The 23472-nt window shown below is 38.5% G+C and overlaps 1 protein-coding gene across 19 annotated transcripts in view; it reads left to right on the top strand.

Annotated features, from left to right (window-relative positions):
• Window positions 1-23472, top strand: part of SIPA1L1 (signal induced proliferation associated 1 like 1) — a 221405-nt gene that overhangs the window by 175601 nt on the left and 22332 nt on the right. For all 19 annotated transcript variants that reach the window (XM_054826598.1, XM_054826599.1, XM_054826602.1 and 16 more), the window contains 6 exons: window positions 757-1333; window positions 2459-2733; window positions 6034-6312; window positions 15345-15494; window positions 20006-20130; window positions 22878-22996. In XM_054826598.1, the coding sequence (XP_054682573.1) occupies window positions 757-1333; window positions 2459-2733; window positions 6034-6312; window positions 15345-15494; window positions 20006-20130; window positions 22878-22996 (1525 nt within the window). The remainder of the gene's footprint in view (window positions 1-756; window positions 1334-2458; window positions 2734-6033; window positions 6313-15344; window positions 15495-20005; window positions 20131-22877; window positions 22997-23472) is intronic.

Genomic DNA, 23472 nt, shown 5'->3' with positions numbered 1-23472 from the left:
GAAGCTTGTCAACATTGCCTAAGGCAATCTTATTGTCAGTCTCCATCACTTGGTACAGAAACTAAAAGGAAGTGTTGAAAAAAAAAGCATCTATTTCTATGTCTCCAAACTTCTAAGAATTTTCTTATTTCTAGTGTTTTTGGAGTCTGCTTCTATCACTAGCGTGCAGTATCAGCTAGTGCAGTTTTCGATCCAGAAATTTAAAACGTAATCAGTAGTGTGATGTATATATGCATTCAGTCGTCAGATGATTCTCACAGTGAAACTGGCCTTGTGACATGACTTTATCTTTTTAATGTGTCCCTTTTATCTATTTCTAGTATTGATCATATACTTCACATTGCTTTCAGATGAGCCTTTCAGCTTTAGGTAGCTAATTTGTAAGCTAGCCTTTGTAATAGAGTGTATTAGAAATTTTCTGTTTATAGGAAAAACAAACAAAATTCAGAACTACCATACGTGATTGATTATCAAAAAAAGCATGATTTTGCACTTGAAGGTCTCTTTAAGCTGTGGTACAGAGGATGACTCAGAAATGCCTAGATGCAGAAAGTAAGTGGCCTTCTGTTTATACAGTAAGGGGGACATAATCTCCACACTGGCAAGATTAAAATGTAAATACAGACATATTGCTGACAAAAGGAGAGAAAAATTGAGGGACTAAGGAAAAAAAAAAGTATTTTCTGTAATCAAAACCTGCTGAATTTACATACAGTGAAACATTCTACTTCTTCCTTATTCTTTTATTTCTTTTAGTGTTGCTGTGACAAGATCCAGAGATGTACCATCCTTTGGACCACCTATTCCAAAAGGAGTCACGTTTCCTAAATCAAATGTTTTCAGGGACTTCTTACTAGCCAAAGTCATTAATGCAGAGAATGCGGCTCATAAATCAGAAAAGTTTCGTGCGATGGCCACTAGAACCCGTCAAGAGTACTTGAAAGACTTGGCAGAGAAGAATGTCACTAACACACCTATTGACCCTTCTGGCAAGTTCCCCTTCATCTCGCTTGCTTCAAAAAAGAAAGAAAAGTCCAAGCCTTATCCAGGAGCAGAGATCTATAGTTCTGGTGCTATTGTATGGAGTGTCCATGCAAAAGACTACAGCAAGGGTATGGAAATAGACTGTCTTCTAGGCATCTCTAATGAGTTTGTAGTCCTCATTGAACAGGACACGAAAAGCGTGGTGTTCAATTGCTCCTGTCGAGATGTGATAGGGTGGACTTCAACGGACACAAATATCAAAATATTCTATGAGAGAGGTGAATGTGTTTCTTTGGAGAGCTTCATCAGCAACATTGATGATATCAAAGAGATCGTCAAAAGGCTGGAGGTTAGAATGTGTTCTCTTGTTTGGTTCCCCTTCTTTGCTTTCTCCTCCTGCCCCGCTGCCAAGTAAAGCTTCAGTTTAAGTAATGCTTGGGATCCCTAAAGCTGTTCTAATTGTTTATTGTGAAATCTATAAGGACTTTCCTGCTTTTATTTCTCAAAATCCAATATTGCTTTCACTTTTATCAGATACCAGCCAAACTCAGCTGGTTGTGCGTGTCAAAAATGTCTCTCTATATATATATTAAAAAAAAAAAGGCAGGGCCTTCAGATGCATAAATCGCTCCCACACAGTAAATACAGAAGTGTCACCTTATTTCTTTTCCTTGTTTTCCTTCCCTTTCTCTGTTTTATAGGCTTGTTATATCTTGTTCCAAATGAAGCTGTAATATCTTTGAGACTGACTTATTATGTTGCAAGCAGGGTGCAGTCCCAGTCCCTACTGCAACTTTCAGATATTCTCTGAACGCCTGTGATAAACTAAAAATGCAGTGAATCATGGTATCTGTCTATAAAACATCTGTCCGTGCTCATTTTTTATCCAATTAAGTTATGAAAGAATGTGTTATGTTTCACTGTCTTTCCTGTAGTTTCACAACTGTAGTTGTATAATGACCAGGAAAAAGAGAAAACCAGGCCCTATTAAATTGCTCTTGTCAGTATTCATGCCTATGGTACGTAGAGGAGTTGGCTCAGACCCCAGTTTACTGCGCTTGGTAGCTGTATGCCACCACATTCTGACTTAAAGTAATCCTGTAGTTTACTGAAACAGCTAGAAATGTAGAGTGGTTGTTTGGTTACTAAAATGTAAAAGATAAAATAGAGATGCTTGCGTAATGCCATGTGGTTTTTTTTCTTTGTGTGCTGCCATGTATCTTCTAAAATTCCTGTGGTTTCAGTAAAAATTTCAAGGCAGAACTTGGGTAACCAGACTCTACTGAAAATACTAGTTTGAGTGACAAGACCTATTTCAACTGATGATGTACCCAGGACTGTGATATGTATGCCTTGCTCGTGTCCCACCATGGTCTTGGGAGTTGGTCGCTTGTACAAAAATGGAGCCCTTAAACCTCTGTTGGCACTGAAGGTGTCTCTGTGCATTAAATTCTGTCATCATTTCAATTCACAGCTTGTGACTAAGGGCTGTGAAACAGTGGAGATGACTCTGCGTAGGAATGGTCTGGGTCAGCTTGGTTTCCACGTAAACTATGAAGGCATCGTGGCAGATGTTGAGCCCTATGGCTACGCGTGGCAGGCAGGACTGCGACAAGGCAGCCGGCTGGTGGAAATCTGCAAGGTGGCTGTAGCCACTCTGAGCCACGAGCAAATGATTGACCTTCTGAGAACATCAGTAACAGTGAAGGTCGTCATTGTCCCTCCGTATGAGGACTGCACACCACGCAGGTATTGTATAATAACTACATTTGGTCTGAAATTGTATCTTGATTTATGGGGTCGGGGAGGGAAAAACAGCACAGAGTAAGTGTTAGCCTCCAAAAACCATGACATAGCTATAATATCCAGTATTGTAAGGTGAAAGAAGAGGGCAGGAAAAGCTGCCCATATTCAGACTTCAGGCCCCACAAAATACTCATTGAAGACCACAGTTTAATAAAACGTGTGAAGAACCTCACGCATCCTTTAAATTCTATGGAATTTAAAATGGAAATCAAAGAACTTTTTGTTGACGGTTGTATGTTTATGGTGCATCAAAATTAATTGTCCCTGCTTTCCCATTTGTTGGTAGTTTGCAATGTCTGTGAATGTAATTCTTGAAAGCTATGAATAGACTTATATTATTCTACTTTCACAACTAAGGCAGGCTGTAAATGAGGAGAGTATATCAAAGGTATGGATCTGGCCAGAGAAATTGCTGCAAATTGTATTCTTCTTTACTCAGTAGTAGATCTTGCTGCATCTCTCATTTCCTATCCATGTTAAGCCTGAAGCTTGTGTCAATTGTATTATAGCTTTAAAATGCTGCTTGATCAGAAATAAGCATTAATACATGTTTTTTTCCTAAGTTGGACATCAAGTCCCTCCGTTTTTTCCTGAACTCATACTAAAGCTTTTTATAATTTTTACTGCTCCCCTCTGAACTCCGCAATTGTCTGTAGCATTCAGCCACATCGCTAAATCTGATTCCCGTATTTGTGACATCCTGTATTAATATCTTGCAAATTCTGTATGATTAAAATGGAATGGTCTTTAATAGACTAAATTTGCCTGCAGGCTAGCTCAAGGTTTATGCAAGATTTACCAAGAAGCAGCAAGTACAGTTATCAAAGTTCAATGTGTTCCTTTCAGTGAGAGACTGAGAGCGTGTCTTGCACTGCTGTTTTGTCATCAGGCAGTTTCTTTGTTAGTGATAGATGCTAGATCTTTGTACACTTAAGGTTGGGGCTGAACTTAAATGCACATTTATTGCATTGATATGAAATTGTGTCTCCAAGCAAAGACCTTGTACTTGCATAAAAGAAGAATCCATCTTTGTTTTTACTGTAAGCCATATTAACTCTTTTTGTAACTGGTAGCAAAACAGGAGCAGAGAGAAAAGGAGTTTTATTTGTCCTTTAGTTGTCAGTGGAAAATTGAATACATGTCAGGGATTAAAATGAGCAGTGGCATAAGGTCACCCATGAGGTATTTGGAAAGCTTTTGTACAGTATTTAGCAGCCTGAGCAAATGGAAGTTCGGCTGCAATCATAGCAAAAGGATTAGAGCAGAAAAATCTGTATGGAAAGCACAGATCCTATTATTCCTGAACTAAATTAAGTACAGCCAAAAGCAGGCTTAGCTTTAGTGTATCCAGACTCATACCAGGAAGAGAAATTACTGCACTTCTTGAAGTACTCTAGTCAGCATCAGTGAGTTTTGTTGTCTTGTATTGAGCAAACATTCGTGGTGGGTTATTACCCAGTTATAAAATTTCATAAAGGAACTCTTCATCCTGCTTGCTGTATCCAAAATCATTAAGGTTTAGGAATTTGTAGCTATCCTACATATATTACTAGAGACTTGATGTAAATCTTTATATAAAGCAATTTCTCGTGGCAATCAGTTTTCCAAAATTGCAGTTCTCGCCTTGTGTCCTCTGGAGGTCATTTAGTATTTCTACTACAGTAACTTCTATAGACCGTAACTAAGATGAAGATCAGTTCTGCTTGGTATAGTACATTCATATGAGAAGCAGTCCCTGTCCTAATAAATTCATGGGCGAGAAGTTGGAGGAAGAGCAGGGGTGCAGTTAGATAACAACTTGCCAACAGGTACATGGACAAGGTCAGTAGCAGATGCAAAATTATATCCAAACCCACTGATTTCACCAACTAATGTCCTACAGAGAGGCAGGCTTTGTTCTGGTTAGATCTCTGCTAAAAGATTAAAACATTGCCACTGAACTAATTTAGTGGACTGATTGCTGACCTTGAAGTCAAGGACACAGCAGCAAGAGGATATTGTGTATTCTTGCTTCTTAAACTATAACTATGTCTGTTTAAAAAAAAAATAGAAACCCAACCTAATGAAGTATATAATCATTAGGGAAAGAATAGCAGAGACATCAAGGGTATCAAGATTTCAGTTAGGTTGTGAGTGGACTTTGAAAACAAATCTCCTGATCATGCCCATCTACCACGCAGTGGTTCACATCGCAGCGTGGCCAGGGACCACACAAACATTTCCTTTCAGATGAAGCTGAACTACACGTGCGTCAGAAGCACATCTCGTGCCTTCCAACTGCTAATTTAATTTGCAGGTCAAGATTCTAGAGGGTAGGCCAAAGTAAAACCACAAAATGTGTATATTGTGGACAGCAAGACCTCAGTACTGACTCTGTCTGTTCCTATAGTCTGCACAACTTGCTTATGTCAGCATAGTTAGATAATGAGTTATCTGTTCTGTTTTGTATTTTAGCTGGGAAGAGATACTGATATTTCTCAGCTCTAATGGTGTAATCACTTACAGAAAGAGCTAGAAGTAGAAAATTTTGCACTGATAATGATGTGTGTAGGTAAAGTAATCACAATAAAATTCACTTAAATAGGGATATATACATTTGTCAAGAGAAGTACCAAGATTGTCCTCGCTGAACCTGAAGGTCACGTCTACTTTCCAAATCTCTCATTTTAAATGTATGCAGAAGTTTGCACTGCATCTTATGTGGACTGTATTAGCTTATGTCCTGTTGTACCCAGTTTTTATGCTGTCTTGTTCCTGTACATCCTCAGGAAGCAAATGGCATCTTTTGAGCTTGGCAGCTACAATTTTTAGCAAGTGTTTTGTTTTCATAATGTGCAAATTTATCAACTGAGGTACTCCAAAGCCAGAGATGTTTGAAAATGAAGTGTAATGCATTATTTAATGGAAATCTAATCTTTTCGTGGATGTCTGTGCATCAGGAAGGCTTATCTCAAAAAGAACAAACATTTCAGGTCTTATTTGTCTGGGTGCAGGTAGGTTCTAAAACCCATGACTTTTTTAAATTAGGAAGGGAAGACACCTTTCTAGCAGATTTTCAGCTTTTATAACCCAGTAATCAGTTGAAGAGTATCAAAGTTTGTTAAATATGTTTCTGAAAAACAAAATCTTACATTTACAGTTTCATAGAATTGATTCAGCTTCTGTCTTCAGATTTCTATCCTTGTGAACAGGATATATTTATTTTATTTTTTATAGCAGCTTGTTAAATTTCTTCATTTTCAGGAGTTCTTCAGAAAACTACCGTATGCCAGTGATGGAATACAAAGTAAATGAAGGAATGTCGTATGAATTCAAATTTCCCTTCAGAAATAATAACAAATGGCAGCGAAATGCAAGCAAAGGACAGGGACCTCATGTGGCTCAGGTACCATCCCAAATACAGAGTCCAGTAACATCTAGGATTGGCTCTGGGAAAGGAGAAGGGAAAATGCCACCCCCAGAACGAGCAGCCAACATCCCCCGAAGCATCTCTAGTGATGGGCGCCCGTTGGAGAGCCGGAGGTACGTGTCATCTTCACAAATGGCTTTTCGTTGCTGCTCAGAATCTTGTCTGGAAAAAAGCACAATAGATTTATCTAAGTATCTGAAGACTTTTAATTTTGGTTTTAACTAGTCAAAAGGCAACATGAACATGAGCGAAACAGTAGGCGAGAGGAAGTACATTTCCTGGCGCGATTAACTACAAAATGAAGTGTTACAAGATTGTTAGGCTACGTTTCCCTGTGTTGGATGGTATTCTAAAACCGCTGTATTGTTATTTAAGTTTTAAATGAGTTACAATCGAAGTTTTAGATCTAAGGGTTCCTGAACTTCGGCATTTTGAAGAAGTAAAAATTTTAGCTTGTTTATAGGCTTGGTGGAATTGCCTAAAGCTCCCGAGGCAGAAATAGCATCTGACAGGGTGTTTAGCAAGAGAATTCTGACCAGCACAGAAAGCAAATTTATCTGACCGAGGAGTTTTGCAACTTTTTAGGCTAGAGAAGAGATTGCTTTAAGTTTGCATTTCTCCAAGGTGGTTCAGGGTTTTTTGTTGTTTTGGTTTGTTTTAAACAAGAAAGCAATTATTATTAAGATAAAGGTATCAGGCACATCCCGTCACAGTATTTTCATTCTTTCATGGAAAAAGATGTATTTGATAGTATTCAAATGAACTGTCATTGTTTTGATTATCTGTACAAATCTGTCACTGTCTTTGCATTTACAAAGAGATCTGTTGAGGAAAACAATCTCATAGCTTGCATTTCTTGTCTTGAACAATTCCTTAAAAAAAAAAAGCTATAGACAGACTCTAATCATGCTTTATATTGCTGAAAAATACAAAGCAGTAGAAATAAGATGCACTTGGTAGAAAATTTTAAAGAGAGTTCTGATGAACTGATTTAAAGCATTTTTCACATCCTGAAGAATTGAGAATTAAAAAGTTCTAAGCCAAGACCAAGAAGCTAACAAGGTGAAACTGAAATTTCTGTGTAGGACATCTTTTTAAGAAGCGATAATAGTTGATAAGAATTTCATTTTCTTACTTGTTCATTAGACACTATCGTACATCTGCACTCAAACTGATTAGAGTGTGCCCCCCTAGTTGTAGCTTTATGTAAGTTCAATAGACGTGTGCTTAAAGCCCCCATCAGTGTGAGTTGCAAAAGAAAACTTGCAACACTGAAAGCAAAGATTAGATCAGATTCAGTTGAGTTGCTGGTTTTTTCGGATGCTTCCATCTCTTCATGCTATTAACCAAAGAGTTTTGTCTAGAGTCTCGAGTTGGCTGTTCCACGACCTGTACCAAGGAGAGTGAGCCTTTGGCTGCACTGAGACACGGACAGAGTGTTATTAACTGTGTTTTTCTTGTGCATAAAATCCTCTGTGGGCAGCATCGCACACCTAAAGCATCCAAGATTTATCCAGTCACTGGATGCTTCTGGAGGGGGGGTTATGGCCTGACAAATGTTTGCAAAGTGAAAATTACATTTCCATATACTCAGTATTTGTTTTCAAAAAGTGGAACTTCGACTTTCCATTTCCTTCATTTTCAAGGCATGTAGCTGAGGTTTTTCTCCTCTACACATTCTTTAAAGTATTTTTGTTATTATTGTTCAAAATGAGTTTCTATTGGATGTTTTAATCTTTAAAAGTATGTTATCAAAGTAGCTTTTAAGTTTGGCTGGGAATTTTTTTGGATGCCTGAAAAATGTCTTCTCTCTTATCTTTCTGGTCTGCTAAACATGTTAGTCTTGGCTGGATCAAGTTTAAATATAACAGCAGCTGCATAAGATTAACGTGTTTCCAGTTAAAGTGAAAAAAAATACATTTTTGTCATTTTAAAGGAATGCTGGAGGAAAAAAACACCAATAAGCTCACTCCAAGACTCATTTGTCTCTTGTCTGCATGATAAAAGAAAGCTTTGCTTTTGGGGAAGCTCAGATACTTTTATTCCTTTTGTGTAAAACGTCTAAAATTGACAAAGATGAGATTTTCATAGCCCTCTTAACTAGTATCATTTAATTTTCCACCACTAACTTTCATACTCTCCGTAGTGTAAAGATCACCATTGTGGAGGTGGTGGAGTCTGTGTGTGTTTCTGGTGCAGGTAGCAGCGATGGTGCTTCGCTGCGCTTTGCCCCCAAGGATTTGTTCTTTGCTCAGCTCTTGGTTGGAGGAATGGAGGCACCAAGGGTAACCTGGTAATATGGGTACCGGGGTCTGTAGTGGTGGTCCCAGTGATCCGAAAAGGGCACCCTGGTTAACTTGATTATAAACACGACCTTTCTGTATACAAGATGACTACTTCAGCATCTCTCTCTCTGCAGTATGTATGTTCTACAGAGCAATTCTAAGGGGGTTTAGAAAAAAGCATCTGTCAGTTTGGCTCACTAGCAAAGCAGTACAGATATCCTAGACTTCCTTACGACCATTAGAGCTTCACTTTTGAAAAGAACATACTGCCTAGGTGTCAGTGGGGCTGGAAACTTACATATGAAGATAAGCATCAGTAAGTAATTTCAGTACTAAATTATAGCTGCAACCTCAATTTTAATCTTTGGTTGTGGTCTAGTTATCACTAGCTATCACTTGTGTTTCTGCGGTGCTCAGCTGCAGTTCAGACTTGCTGATGTTTGACTGATCTTAATACTTCTTTGCTTTGAGAGTGAAGCAGGCATTTATCCCTCTCTGCTCCTGCCTTCGTTTATGGAGCTGGGCGCAGTGACAGTGATGGCAGACCTCTGCTGCTGCTAAGAAACAGCGATCTGTAGTTTATGATCTGTGTTTTAAGGGATGTGGCAGCTGAGAAACCCATAGTAAATTGATCCATGTAGCTCTTTGAGCTCTGAATCTGAGATGATTTTTGGAACTAGCACTGGTAGCAGTCGCCCAGGACTGCAGAAGGTCAGTACCATCATTAGCTGTAGCTCCAGCGGGTGGGATTTCAAAGAATGAAATACAGGCATTATAATATCTCTGATGTATCAGACCTGACAGGATACTCATTTTAATGGTAGCATATCAGCAGTAAATCTGTGACTTATGTTAATTGTTTAGAAAAAAACTTGAAGATTTGAGGGATCTAATTTAAACAAAACCAGCTTTAACAGACAAGTGTTTCCCTCTGAGGACAAAGTGCTCTCAGAGTACAGGTGTAACTCTTTGAATTAACAACTAGTGATGGTTGACTGATGATAGCTTTATATAGCTAGACCCTCTAAATATGCATACTAAGCAAAATAAATTTAATTTTTGCCCATGTTGATATTTTTGCTTTAGTTCATTTAACTATGTTAAAAAGAAATAAAAACTGCATTACCGGTCCTGAAAACAGGAGGCTTTCACTTCATGTACATAAAAACCACTTGCCTCCCTATGGAGGCTGCTGTTGTAGGTGGGAGGGTAGCTTGCTGGGCAATCCCTGATTCTGACAGGGCAGACAAATGCCCAGTCCTCTGCCTAATCAGTACTTAAATTTGCCTTTATGGGATTGTCTTCATGTATCCAACTCACTAGTTTATACATAAACTCTCCCTGTTCCTCATAGTATCCTGGGTCCTGGAATGTATTCATGATTGATTGGGCGTATTTGTAGGCAGGAAAAATAACCCAAAACTTTATAAATCTTAAAATAAATCTCTAATGTTACTGCAACATTAAGACTGAAAAATTCTAATAGTATAAATGCAATAAATTGCAAGTTATGGCTTTTCACAACATTAATTAGTCCACATGGGACACTATATAGCCCATAACCCAGAATAAATATCAGTGATACATTAGGGAAAACAACAATAAACCGCATATATGTGAAGTATGCAAGAACTAATGTTGTTGAAGATGTAATTTTAAAGCTTGATTATTTTTTTTCCTCTCCCAATTTTTAGTTTTTATTTTGTACACTTGGTTCCCAGACTTTATTAAGAAAAAAATGTGCAGGGAAAGGCGATGAGGTAGTGTTGGATGATAATCTCTTCTTAATTAACTTACCATAAACTGGAACCAGTCTTAACTAAAACTTGATTCAGCAAACACTTGAAAAGTGTGAAAACCAGGGAGCAAAGCATGCTGCTGGACCTGGGCACGTCGGTGTACAGTTCTGTACTCTACTGGGTGAAAGCTCAGGCCTCTTAACTAGAAAATTTCTGAGCATGGTCAGTATTTTAAATCAAGTGGAAAACTGAATTACGGCATGATTACAGTCAAGCACTGGCTGTAAAATTCCACAGTATAGAAGTATTAGAACAATATTTGCTAAAACTGGTTTTAAGTCTTATTGAAGACTTTTAGGGCAAGACTGTGCTCCAAACTTCATACTTCTTGGAACAATGCCTGGTGTAGTCAGTGACAGCATCTGTGCCAGTAGTAGTTTATAGGTTAATGCCTGCAGATAGATTCTAGCTTAAACCGCTTCCATGTTATATAAAAAACCTAATCTGCTGCTGGTTAGCTTGGTCAGCGACCTTTTTCCTACTATAAGCAAGCAGGTGTCTGCGCTCATCTTGCCACCTGTCAAATGAGCGTTGTGGCACATGCATTGCCGACCTCACAGGGTTCAAGGATTTGTTATTTTAAAATTTTCATAACATTCTTCAAATTAAAACATGTTCTAAAGTGAGATTATATATTTCACATTTCCTGCTGGCATCAGGACCTAGAGCTGGATGTAGCAGTGGAAAATCAGATTTGTTGGTACACCTAGCTGCATGACCAAACTCTCATGTTCCAGAAGCATCTGAGAAGAGCCATGCTGTGTCATGTCAAGAGTTGGTCTCTCTTGTTTGACAGTGGCCATCAGCAGGGACCAGGGAGAAGCATAAGAAATACAAGCACTAAAGAAAGACTCTTTATCAGGTCTGACAGTCTTCTGGCTGGCTGCTGTTTAAGATCTCCTGGAGCCGGATGTACCTGTACCGCTGTGGATGGTGTCTCTTCATCCAGGTGTCTAACTGGTCTCTCGGTAGTTCCAGGTCTTCTACTTGTTCTTTTGTCCTGAGGGATAATGAATAATCATTTTGCTTGCTTGATCCTATATAATTCATGTTTGGATGGATTGAAGCAGATATGATAGAATTCTCTGTAATCTGTGGAGCCATACAGCCTATTCAGTGTTTCTTCATACGGAAGCCATTCTGTACCTCTGGTTGTCCCATTGCCTGCCTCTGTATCTTTTCTTGTTATAACACGTGTTTTCTGAAATGCGATGATCAAATTGAAGAAAAATATTCGAGAAGGTGTACAGCGTGGTGTAAGAAGGTACAATAGGACAGCGTAATTGCATTTTCTGTTTTATTCGCTATCCCCTTCCCCCAAATTGCTGATGTTCTTTCTTCCTTTTTTGAATGGTTTGGTTTCCTTTTTAACATGAGAGCATTGAGTCAGTGTTTTCAGAGAACTGTCACATCCTGCAGTATTATTAGGATTGCAAAAATCAAACACGTGGAAGGTAAGCATGCCAGAATTAAGATTTGCTGTGCAATTTTATTCAGGACTCTTGTGTAACCATATTTTCTGATACTTCCTTTGATTAAATTATGAGAATTTCTTTTAGCAGAGGACATCTGCCTCATTCAGTTCACACAGTGGATGCAGCTCATTAAAGAAGAGCTATTTAATATTTTATTTTCCTCTTCATTACTCCATCCCTTATTTACTGGATGGCATTCAAATCCTGCTGTAAAGATGCAATTATTAATTCCCCTCTAAGCTTTACAGTGGCACCCATTACTATAGTTTCTGAATGCTTCACGGGTATTAATTAAACTTAATTTTCAAAACTCTTGTGTGAAAAGAGATGTCTTTGGCCCTCTTCAGATTAAGAACAAAGGTAGAGAGAGAAATTAGGTTCTAATCATTCACTGTGTCTTATTTTGGGTATCTCATATTTGGAAGTGTGCCCAGCATTGTTAATATTTTATATATTCGAATTACAGCTTCAGTTGACTTCAGCTGCTTTGGTAAGTTTTCAGCTCAGAAGTAAATCGGGGCTTGGAATCGAATAAGGCCTTTGAGAAACTTGCAATTAGTGACAATGAATGAAAAATTTTCTTTAACAAATATGCCAGTGGTCATATTGGAGTGCTACGGCGAGCGCAAGGTAAGAATTCAGTTTGCCAAGTCAGCACTGAAATGCCCTGGCTCTGAGGCCGTCCTTTCTCTTTTGCCAGCCTCTGTCCCCCTCACTTCTGAGCTGTGCAGCTCTCGCAGTGTAGCACAAAATAAAACTGCATGGGGCAGAGGTTCTAAGGGAGAAGGCACCTATGTATGATCATATAACTAAAGACTCTCTTATGCCATAGGCACAAAGCGTGCTAGACTGACATTTTTCTTATGATGTGTATATTACATACCTATGCATATTGAAGACGTGGGGAAAATTACATCTCATGACATGGAAATTAATTTATTAAGAGCAAGATGGCTGCTTTCGATGTCTGTGTTGTCATACTAAACAAAATAAATGTACGCCCATCCCACTCATAGTCTTTACAAAAGATGATTTTCTTCCCATACTTGGCAAGACTTAAACAGTCCTTTCAGGATGAACTAGATCTGTTGGAACTAAATCATGCATGGTATAATCCCAGTTCAATTGACTGCAATGTAATTGTATCTGTTTAATGCAATGGACGCTTGGCCTATTTTTAAATTCAATTATGGGACTCATGCTCTTAACCGTTTTGGATTTTTTTTTTCTTAAAGCTCTCTTTTGAAATAGATAATAGCTTGTTTTAGTTTGGTTTTTAATTATAAATAAAAGACAACCACAGAATATCTTAAATATAGGGGCATACTGCTAACACAATACTCCTTTTGTCTTGGGAAGTGCCTTTCATCAGTAGATTTCAAAGCAGCTCAAAAAGTCAATTCAAACTAATTTACTCTAAAGTTCTTTTGTCTTATTTTTATGTTTCACATAAAATGAAACGTCTTTCACTATTAACGTTTCCTAGTGCTTTTGTGAACTTTACCAACAAAATGTATTCCCGCTTTAAATAATAGGATGTCCTACCTGACTGGTTGTTCATTGCTGTTGTTCAGGCCACGCTTACAATACAATTTTGTTTGCCCTTGAGGTCTTTCATCTTTGTAAATGAGTTATAACTCCATGACATTGTTCTGAAATCTTGATGTTCACTCTGAACAGTGCTGTCACTTTTTAGTAAGGCATAGGAAGGAAAGAAAAGGCATAGCTGAATCTGAAGTGAAAATGTAAGCATTTTCCAACAGGAAATCATTTTACAGAAATTATTCGAGAAGTAATTGGTTTCCTTGCCATAAATTTTAATTTAATATTGGGGAAGAAAGATCATACTTCTAAACTGCGCATTGCTCTGCAAGCATAACTGAGTTTAAATGTGTGTGCCTATATAGATGGGTGAATGCTATTGAAAGCACATATTTTCACTGGTGGAACTACTGGATTTTTTCTCTCTGAGTGCCACTGGGAAAATGAACTGCTTGGCTCACGGCTCCCCAAGTTTCCAACTCTTGAACTGTGTTCTTGGCAATCGAGTCTTTCAGAATTGTTGCTTGGTAAATGTGAGACAGGTTAAATGCAGTTTGGTAGACTAGAAAGGAATTACTGGATTTGGCGTGGTACTTGTGATGGTCAGGCATTGGATCATTCCTTTCTCGTCTGGGAAAAAGAGTTACTATTAGTCATATGCACTTCTTGAAATTCCAGATGACCAATATGTTTGGTCCAGTCGTACTGCTCTTTCCATTTTAGGATTTTGTTAGTTTACTACTTTTTTGCAAAAAAGCACTGAGGGCGACAAATGCACATTTGAGGGAGATATAAATATATATACACACACAAACACGTTCTTTGGATATGTGCACATACATAAGTAACATTTACTCAGTGCAAGGCTTTCTCCATTTTCAAAAGAGTTTTTGAACTTTAAAGTTCTTACAGAATTGTAGTGAGAGCAGAGTAAAATCTGCCACTCCTTTCAGATACAGATTAAGCGGCTAGGCTAAGATCTTGTAAATCCCCGGCCCCAAGTTGTGTCAACTGTCTCTGTGTTTCACTGAAGACAATATAATTTTTTTAAATGTTAAAAGTTAAACTGCTATTTAACTAGTGTAATTTGTAGTATTTTTCCTAGTTGAAATGAGTAAAGGTTTGCGTTCACCATAGGATTTTGATGTTGACGGCTAGTGTAATTCAAACTCCACTTAAATCGCTGCCGAAGTGCTGAACGGCTTCGGTCACTGCCAAGAACAAAAAACTAGCAGCATTGAATTCAGTTGGGGTTTTGTTTGGGAAACAAAATGCACAAAGCAGAAAATGATCTAAAAAAGCCTTCAACTACAGAACAGGATATACGAGTTGAGCAGTATAAGCCTGCTGCTTCCAGCCATTCTGCCCCCCTGCACATGTTGCAGTTCTAGCCTGTTTATTTGCTGTATGGTTATTCCAACAGGAGAAGGCTTCATATGACTCAGGTCTGTATTTTCAGACAGAGTTCTGATATGTTGAGATATTTTTACATTAGAATGTTAAGGTTTTTTTGGGGGGTTAAGATATTTATAAATAACACTACATTATTTAGTCCTTGTGATTTAATCTGGACAAGTTTGGTGGCATAGAGATAAGCTTGATGATCTTGGAAGAGTTTGTATAGACAGCTACAGTTAGTTTAAATTCCAGGCAAGAGTTTGTTTTGAGATTTAGAAATATTTTGTTCCATTTGGTATTTGGGCGAGGAATGTCATGCTTCGTTATTCCTTACAAGCAATCTGTAAAAACAAAGCAGGCTTTAGAAACTGGGATGTTTTCCTAGTGTGTGCTGGGATTTTTTTCCCACACTTGCCTCTCTTCATTTACTCCCCTGCATCCAGCTTTTTACAGCTGATTTTCCATGGTTTCCAACAGATTAATAAGGGGAAAATGTCTGACCCTTCAGCTGACTTCGTTTCTACTGTCTCCATGATGCCGTATTCTTTGCTGATGCAACAGTTTGCGTGATGTTGTCCATCATGCTTTGCACTATGATACTGCTGTTCAATATTGCTGATTCGACTGGTTCATTTGCTCTGAACAGGTTGTCTCCCGGTTCTGACGTCTATGTCACGGTTTCATCTATTGCCTTAGCAAGATCGCAACAGTGCCGTAATTCTCCAAGCAACTTATCATCCTCAAGCGAGACTGGCTCTGCTGGGGGCACATACAGACAAAAATCTATGCCAGAAGGGTAGGCACCAGACTTTTTTCGTACTCTTTTTAGGCAGGTTCTTTGTTCTGTGTTCCATTTGTTGTAAAGTATATTAAACTAAAGGAGTGCTTACACAGCCTCCTGTCAGCTGTTGTTTACACGCATTAAAACATGTTTGTTTTCAACTATCACTGTCATGCTTCTTGAAAAAGTCAGTTTTAAAAATCCCCTGCTTCCACCTTTTCCCTTTGCGACCTAACCTCTCTCTGTTATCCTAGTCTACGACTGCTCAGGTTACTCTACAAAGGGACTTTTATGTATGTAAAAAATCTTCATTAAAGGAACTGATTTCGTGTTGCAAACTGCTTCATTTCACAGGTTTAGATTCTAAAATAAAATAAGTAATAGGTTTGGGACTTGGCAGTCTGTGCTAATAATTGAAGCAAAGTGGTGTCGAGTGCAACTAAGACTTCAGATGTGTAGGCACAGAAATGCTACGTAATCCACAGCTAGCGTCTTTTTCACATATTCACAATCATCCTGTTTGAAGGTGCGCTCTTCCAACTTCCCAGAAATCTTCGGACTCTCTGAAGTGATCCAGTGTCAACGTAAGGGGCAGCTTGCAGAGGAAGAAATTAAATCTGTATCATTTTCAGAGAGCATTGAAAGGAGCAATAAATCAAGCATCTCCAAGTAGGGGAAAAAATAATTGGCAGCAGGAGAGCTGTCTACCACATTCCTAATTACTTCCTATAGAGGAGATAAAGGGACAAAACTGCTGATAGTTCACACTGCAAAGCTTCCCTCTGAAGTCATCTTGAGTAGGTTGCAGATCATTGTGTAATTCATTCTGCTTTGAGTCTTTTATAAAGTAGAAGTATCTTTTTTAAAAAAAAATTATTATTAGTAAGATTACATACCATTGACAGGAACTGCTTAGTACAAGGCGCACTGTCTTTTGCCTGTTGAGGTGCCTGTAAGGGGACACTGCTCTGTGTCAGTCCAGAGAATGCTGTGCTGAGCATGTATTTGAACAAGTGCTGCTGCTTGCTCCGGAGCACTGAAGATTTCTCCTCCCCTGTCCTCCTTGCAGCTCAGTTTGAGGTTTTCTGAAGAGGCCATCTCTTCTCCGCTGCACGCCTTCATGAAGGCTTTGTTTGACTCATGATACTATCAGGCCTGTTCAGGTCATTATTTAAGTTTGTGCTTAAGTCCTACTGACATTTGGAGATCTGCTCTAAACCCATTAAACTTTGCTGTAAGGAAACTAAATAGAAGTGTGTCCAGAGCTCTGCAGCTGGAAAAAGCACTTAACCTCTTTATACACTGCATACTTCCTGGCTCATCCATGCCAGCACCACTTATGTGTTGCCTTGAACTCTGAAGAGCAGCTTGTGCTCCCAATATCTTGTCTGCTCTTTTCCAACTGCGTCATTTGCCCTACAAAAAAGGTATTGCTGCCATATGTCCTTAGACCATCACAACCATGACTGCTTGAGTAGGAAGGGATTTTTCAGACACGCTGGGATTTTTGTTTTGAATTGGCCTCAGAGCACATCAGCACCCATCCCAACCCTTTTCCATCTTAAGTTAATTATACACATATGTTCACTACCGCATTCGTTGAGCAATTTGCAACTTCAGCAGAGATGTGTCCTAGAAACCTTGCCTATATGATCTTTTTGGTTTTGAAGTTTTAATTCGGTGCAAGGAAACATTGTTTAAATGGAATAATGAAAGAAGTAATTAATACATGAACTTTGCATGTTCCTTATTGGATGCTTTTTTAAAAAAAGAAAAATCACTTGTTAAAAACCAATTATTTGACTCTTATGTTCTATTCCTATAGGAAGAGCACTTTGCCTCCCATACTGTCCTTGTACACATGAATCATATTTACTCAGGACATTGCAAACATTTTCTACCAGGCTAAATGGAAAGCATGAAAAATTATGAAGGAAACTTGTCCTTGCCTCAGTAACAAAGTAATGTCTGTCCCGTACCAAAAAAAAAAAAATCATTGCAGTTCCACGTGCATCTTCTGCTGAGATCTGTCTGAGGCACTGGATTCAGGGCAGCTCTGTAGTGATGTTCGTTGTACCAGGTAGAGCTGATCGGTGATTAACCCGTATATATTGTTAAATTAGGGGAGAGATGTTGTAGCATTCAACTGCTAAGATGTTGGAGAAGGATGGGCTGGAGTAGGTACCTAGCCGAGGGGACACCATGTCCTGAAGGTAATCTTCTCGAGGTGAGGCTCTAGGTATGCCAGTCTCTGAGATTTCCTAGTGCAGGAAATCTCAACTACATAATTGGTGTATACATTTCTTTCTTGTTGCATGATATGACAGATTTGGAAAGTTTGTGAAACTTAAATGACTGGAAGCATGGGTGTGAGTCCAGCCTCTGTCAGATGTGGGTAAGAGCAGTAACTGCTGCCTCTTCTAGATTATTGGTCCATATCCTAAGCTGGGTTATAGGCAAAACCTTCACTGCCTTCAAGAATGTCCAGATTGGTCTTGCTGGATATATGTGTGTTTCATATACTTATCCTGAAGTTTATCTGAAGGTATGTATATGTAATAAATGACTATAGAATGTAAAAATGAAATTTGAAAATACCAAAATAATGTTTCTTCTTATGGCATATATATAAAATGTGTATTTAAACAATTTCCCCTCCTCTTTTAATGCACGTTGATTTCTCCTTTGAGTTTTTTGGGTTCGTTCCTGCATACCCTAATGGGCTATATATTTAAGCAGCATAGCACCACCTGTGTTTATTATTCCTGCTTTTAAATAGCCCACTTCATGTAAAAAAGGAGATCTAGAAACATTTCTTGCTGCTCAATTAGTAGAGCAGTGGTTTTAATGAAATAAAATTAGCAACATAGTGGGTTTGTATATCTCTAATCTTGAAAAAAAGATCCCACATCGTAAAATAGGCCAAATGCCAAACTGATTCCATTCATACATGTGAACATTATGGGATTAAGGTAGGAGGACAGTGCATAGAAAATGTAATATTGATACAACACAACTTCATCACATCAAGGTTTCTTGGGCTTTTGGCTTTTTCTTACAGATAATATCTTCTAATTATTTTGTAATGAAAAGATATTCTTCCCAAAAATCTTTACAAGTCTTAAAAGTTTGAAGATTACCTCAGATCAGTGTTTAAAGAATCAATCAGCTTTTGAAATGTTGTGTTTAGACTTGTTATGCATCTATTGAATTGGTATTGAATTCATTATGTTTCATTTTGATACTTGATAAAGTGAAATTCTAGATAGTCTGTGTGGATAGAAAAGGAAAAGCATTACTTGGATAATGCAATTTCAATTTAAATTGTTTGCATTCAGAAGGCAGATATATCCAGGTGTTGTTCACTTCATCAAACCATGTGTTGGCTGTACCAGGGAGTGGTGAACAAAATGTGACATTTTGGAGCTGTGTAGCATGTACACGCATGTACCAGCTCCTTTGCTAAGGACAGGAGTGGGATTTTGTTGTTTCGAGTCAGGTGATGTTTCTTTGGTGGGTTCATTCGAGTTAAGTACATAAATTTCAAATGGGGTAACCACACTGAGCTCGTTCTGATAGGGGCACATGTCTGGTTTATATTGGAGGTTGCGTGGGGCAGTCTGTAGCTAGTAGAGTGAGTAGAAAGCACAGTTTGGGGTATTTTATTTTCAAAAAGTTCATTGAACTCTGTATGCTTTCTTCTACAGCAATAGGTATACACGTCTCTGCTTTCCTACACCTGTATTTAGTTTCTACCAGTAAACTCAAATTGGTATATAATCCAATAACTTCATAATTTTTACAGAATTTATACCTCCCAGGTTTGGGGGGTCCATAATCAATACAGTCAACTTTATAAACTCTTAATTAAAATGTTTGGCAGTGTAATATTGCCCCAAATGAATCTGCGTTGTTTGCATATGCGTCTGCATCACCTAGGTATGACCTTAATAGTCTTTTGCTTAGAACCCAGGAGAGTGGCGAAGATCCATGGGCTTGTTCCAGCAAAATTTCCAATGCTTGCTTTGACTAGATTGGGGTAGTACTTTCCCAGTTAAAAAGATCCATCCTTGAAATCTTTTTCCCAATGAACACCTCTCATTTCCCTATGTGGCTTTTATCCAAACATTTGAGTTTTATTCATTGCGATCAATTTTCTGTAACCATGTAACAGTCTGGTCACCTTTCCATGTAAACATCTATGTAAATGAAAACTAATAGTTTTATTTCTGGATGTTTTGGGTCTGTTTTTTTAATTGTATGCTCTGTAACTAGATGTTCTTTATCAAAGATGCTCAATAAATTAATGTGTGCTGTAATCCTACACATTGTAGGTGCTAAATGGTTACTGGAGCTGCTACAAAAATTAAATGGAAAATCATTATAAGTCCCTCAAGCAGTTGTGCTATGCATTGCTCTGCCCTGTTGTTTGACATCAGCTTCTTAAAAGTGCTCTTTTCCCCTTGTGTGAGATTTATGCATATTTAAAATCATTATCTGCTTTGTTTTTTGGGGTGTTACAACAGGTTTGGAATTAGCCGTAGATCCCCTGCTTCCATTGACAGGCAGAACACGCAATCAGATACGGGTGGTAGCGGCAAATCCACACCCAGCTGGCAAAGAAGTGAGGATAGTATCGCTGACCAGATGGGTAGGTAATTAATTCTTTACAATGAGCAAGTGGTGCTATCCACAAGGTGACTTTGGCAATACCTTTCCACGCAGAGAGCGAACCCTCTCAAGCACTGTGTTTTCAGTGTCTTTGAAAGTTAACCTTGTTCATCAGGATGAATAATTAGGTCTGGGGCATATACTAGCTTCTGCAATCTGTTTCCTTGAGACCTATGAGTATCACCTGAGGAAGAACTGATTTCAATTCTTCATTTGATTGTGGGACTAAATCTACCTTCATGCTTTTACCCTGAAACACCGTCCTTTTTAGAACCAGTTCGGTAGACACACTTACTAATTTGTCTTGCTGTTGAGGACTTGTTTGACCTCACCCACTCTCCCGAGTGGCTTGGCTTAGTTTAATTTTTGCTTAGTTTGTCTAAAGTGCTTGTGATGCTCCTTTTCAAACGGTGCTATATAAATGCAAATTGATTGTTTGATCATTGAAGCTATAAAAATACCATGTACAAAATGGAAAAAATGCAATTAAAGTTTAAATAGTGAAGTAAATCTATAGCTGGGTAATCATCTTCCACCAGTGTATACATTTTCATTGCACTTGGCAATTAAGCTGTCAGCTGAGGGAACATATTAACTACGTAAAACAGCTGGATACTGAGAATTTGCCTTGTTAAGCCTTCATTTGAAGTTTTTGCGCACAGACCTTTTGCTACAGCCACGGCTTGACTTGAGTGGATACCAGTGAGATTGACACGTTGGAGATATCCTGTCTACAAACAGCATTGATCCAACCTGATGGCCATGGTCAAGATTGCTAGATTGGGTTTTTTCTAACTTTGTTGCCATAGATTAAACAATTCCATACTTTTTCTATTGCACATATAGATCATCATTTTGCTGCATCACAGCTTTTGTTCTACATAAATGGACTAGTGTTGAACACAGAATAAGGTTCAGTGAGATCAGCAGGAGTTTGTTAAAGCAAGTGCCAACCTCAAGTTTTGGAGATGTAGTTTGTTCACATACCTTCACAACCTCAGTGAGCTGTGCCTCGAAGCCATCTGTCAGTCCCGTCCCTCACAACTCCCCCCATACTTGTCACTAAAAAGCTGTGATTGTACAGATCTGCGGTTCTCATTTTGACAGAATGATTTTTAATCGCATATGTTTTGATACTGTTGTGATGGTAACGACACATGTAAACCCAATCTTTTGCTCAGCACTGCTTTTGCAGACCAACAGTTGGGTGTTGATGCTGGCACTGACTGGAACTGCCAGCAAGTTCTCTTGTACAATGTCATGTGTCACCATATTGGCAAAATAAATAAATAAGACCAAAAAGAACAGGAGAAGTTGCGTGGTGGAAGAGATAGCTCAAAGAGATATCTCTGGCATTTGGCAAAGGCTGAAAATGCATGCCGATACATAATCCCTGTATTTTATTTCTTGTGTATTGTCCTGTGTTCATAGAGTCACAGTTGGAAGCTGCATCTCTGACTGGAGACTTTATTGCCAGTCTGGTGAATCTAGGTGAAAGTTTGATTCTATGCCAAATAAGCACATTTCCACTTGGGGTAATCTATCTAAAGGTAAATAAGGCATTAGGTGCAGCAATTCCACACACACACACTCTTTCCTGGCATGTTCTTAGCTACAGAAGACCTTTGTTCTTTGTGCACCAACACTGCTTGTTACCACTTGGCAGGGGGAATCAAGTTTGCTGATGATGTTGTTATTACATTTCAGTTTGTTTTTTTAAAAGCTAGTAATGCTGCAGATCAAGATGAACAAACCATAGCTGTGTTGGGGAAAGCTTCAAAGCACTACTAATTACCGTGGGTATTGCTAAGTACTGATGTTCATAAGCACATATTCTTCCTAAAAGCGGCATTTTTAGAAGTGCAGAGTATTGCATAACCACAGGAGAGAAGGTACAGATAAAAAGTTACAACTAAGAAAGATTCTTCTAAAATACTGACCTTGTGCTCTGAGAAGGCAGTTACCTACCTGAAAGACTGTGTCTGAACACCTTCTAGACCTCCATAGTTATCTCCTAGGAAAAAAATAAGCTTAATTGGCAAAGACCACTCCTATGAGTGTCCACCTAAGATGAATGATTTGATTCTGTTCACTTCTGTCTGGTTTAGTTTAAGTATTCCTTTCTTTGGCACATCTATGCAGTTTCCACATTCACAGCCATCAATTTTTAAAGGAATATTGTGATTTCAACAGAATTTTGCTATCTCTTCAATTAGAAAATGTTTATTTAACTCACCTTAACTTTGATGAGAAAATGTGTTCACTTAAGTGATCACTGTAGACTTTTGCTATTGTCCTGCCTTGTGCAGAATACAATTTAAGGAAATGTGGATCTTCAAGTTTTTTAATCTCTTGTCCACAGGCAATGTACATATAGAGATACAATGTCAATGCACGGTGAAAATGAATATTCCGCTGTTTTAATGCTCTGATACAGTGCTGTTGGACAACAGGGGCATGATACCATTCAGGTTGTTCTAACAAAAACCAGGAAGGTGGCTGGTGGTTTTTCATGAAGTCTTACTGATTTACGCCAGGCAGGAATGGGCCCTCACATACTCACCTGTGTTTTGTCACAATATGTACTTTTTTATTTGGACTTAATTTTATAATAGGTATCCAAAGTTTTTGGCTCATGGTAGCATTGGAAAAATTGCAGTGTAAAATTAGATTACACATTTCCTTAGTTTGTTGCACTGCTTACACTCATTGTGCGCTGTATTGCAGAACCAACGTGCCATCTCCCAGCAGTATCCAAAGTGCTGCCATCCTTCAGAGAAAGCCCCAGTGGAAGACTGATGAGACAGGATCCTGTGGTTCACTTGTCTCCGAATAAGCAGGGTCATGTAAGTTATCCTAAAAAAGGAATTATTTGATGTTTTGCTCTTGTTCCACAAGCTCTTGGTTCCAAAAGTGTTGTTCAAAGTTACATTTAGAGCATCAGTTAAAAAAAGAAAGAAAAAAATCCTCAAGCCTTGTTCCCTCCTAGAACATGGAGGAAGCAGTAGAGCAGACCTGCTGTTTCCTGAATCCTACAGAAGCTAAGTGCAGCCTACTGAAATATTTATTAGTTAATAAAGTTTTGTTGCCAGTTGAACAGCAACTTCTTGTCTGTTATCTTGCAATAAATAGAGGATTTGTGGGAGTTTGCAAAGCTATTCCAATGCCTCACTTGTGAGACCTAGTTTACTAATGTATTTTATAATGCAGCACTCAGAAAGCTGCTGCTTTGAAACAGAATAGTGATCTTGCCTTAGGCTTTGTATTTTCTCCACTTTACTCATCTAGTGTAACTATTACTTACTTTCCATAACTTACCTTG

This window comes from Grus americana, chromosome 5, assembly GCF_028858705.1.
Source record: "Grus americana isolate bGruAme1 chromosome 5, bGruAme1.mat, whole genome shotgun sequence".
In the NCBI taxonomy this organism is placed as follows: domain Eukaryota; kingdom Metazoa; phylum Chordata; class Aves; order Gruiformes; family Gruidae; genus Grus; species Grus americana.
The sequence above is the reverse complement of the archived record's forward strand: the minus strand, read 5'-3'. Positions and strand labels throughout refer to the sequence as shown.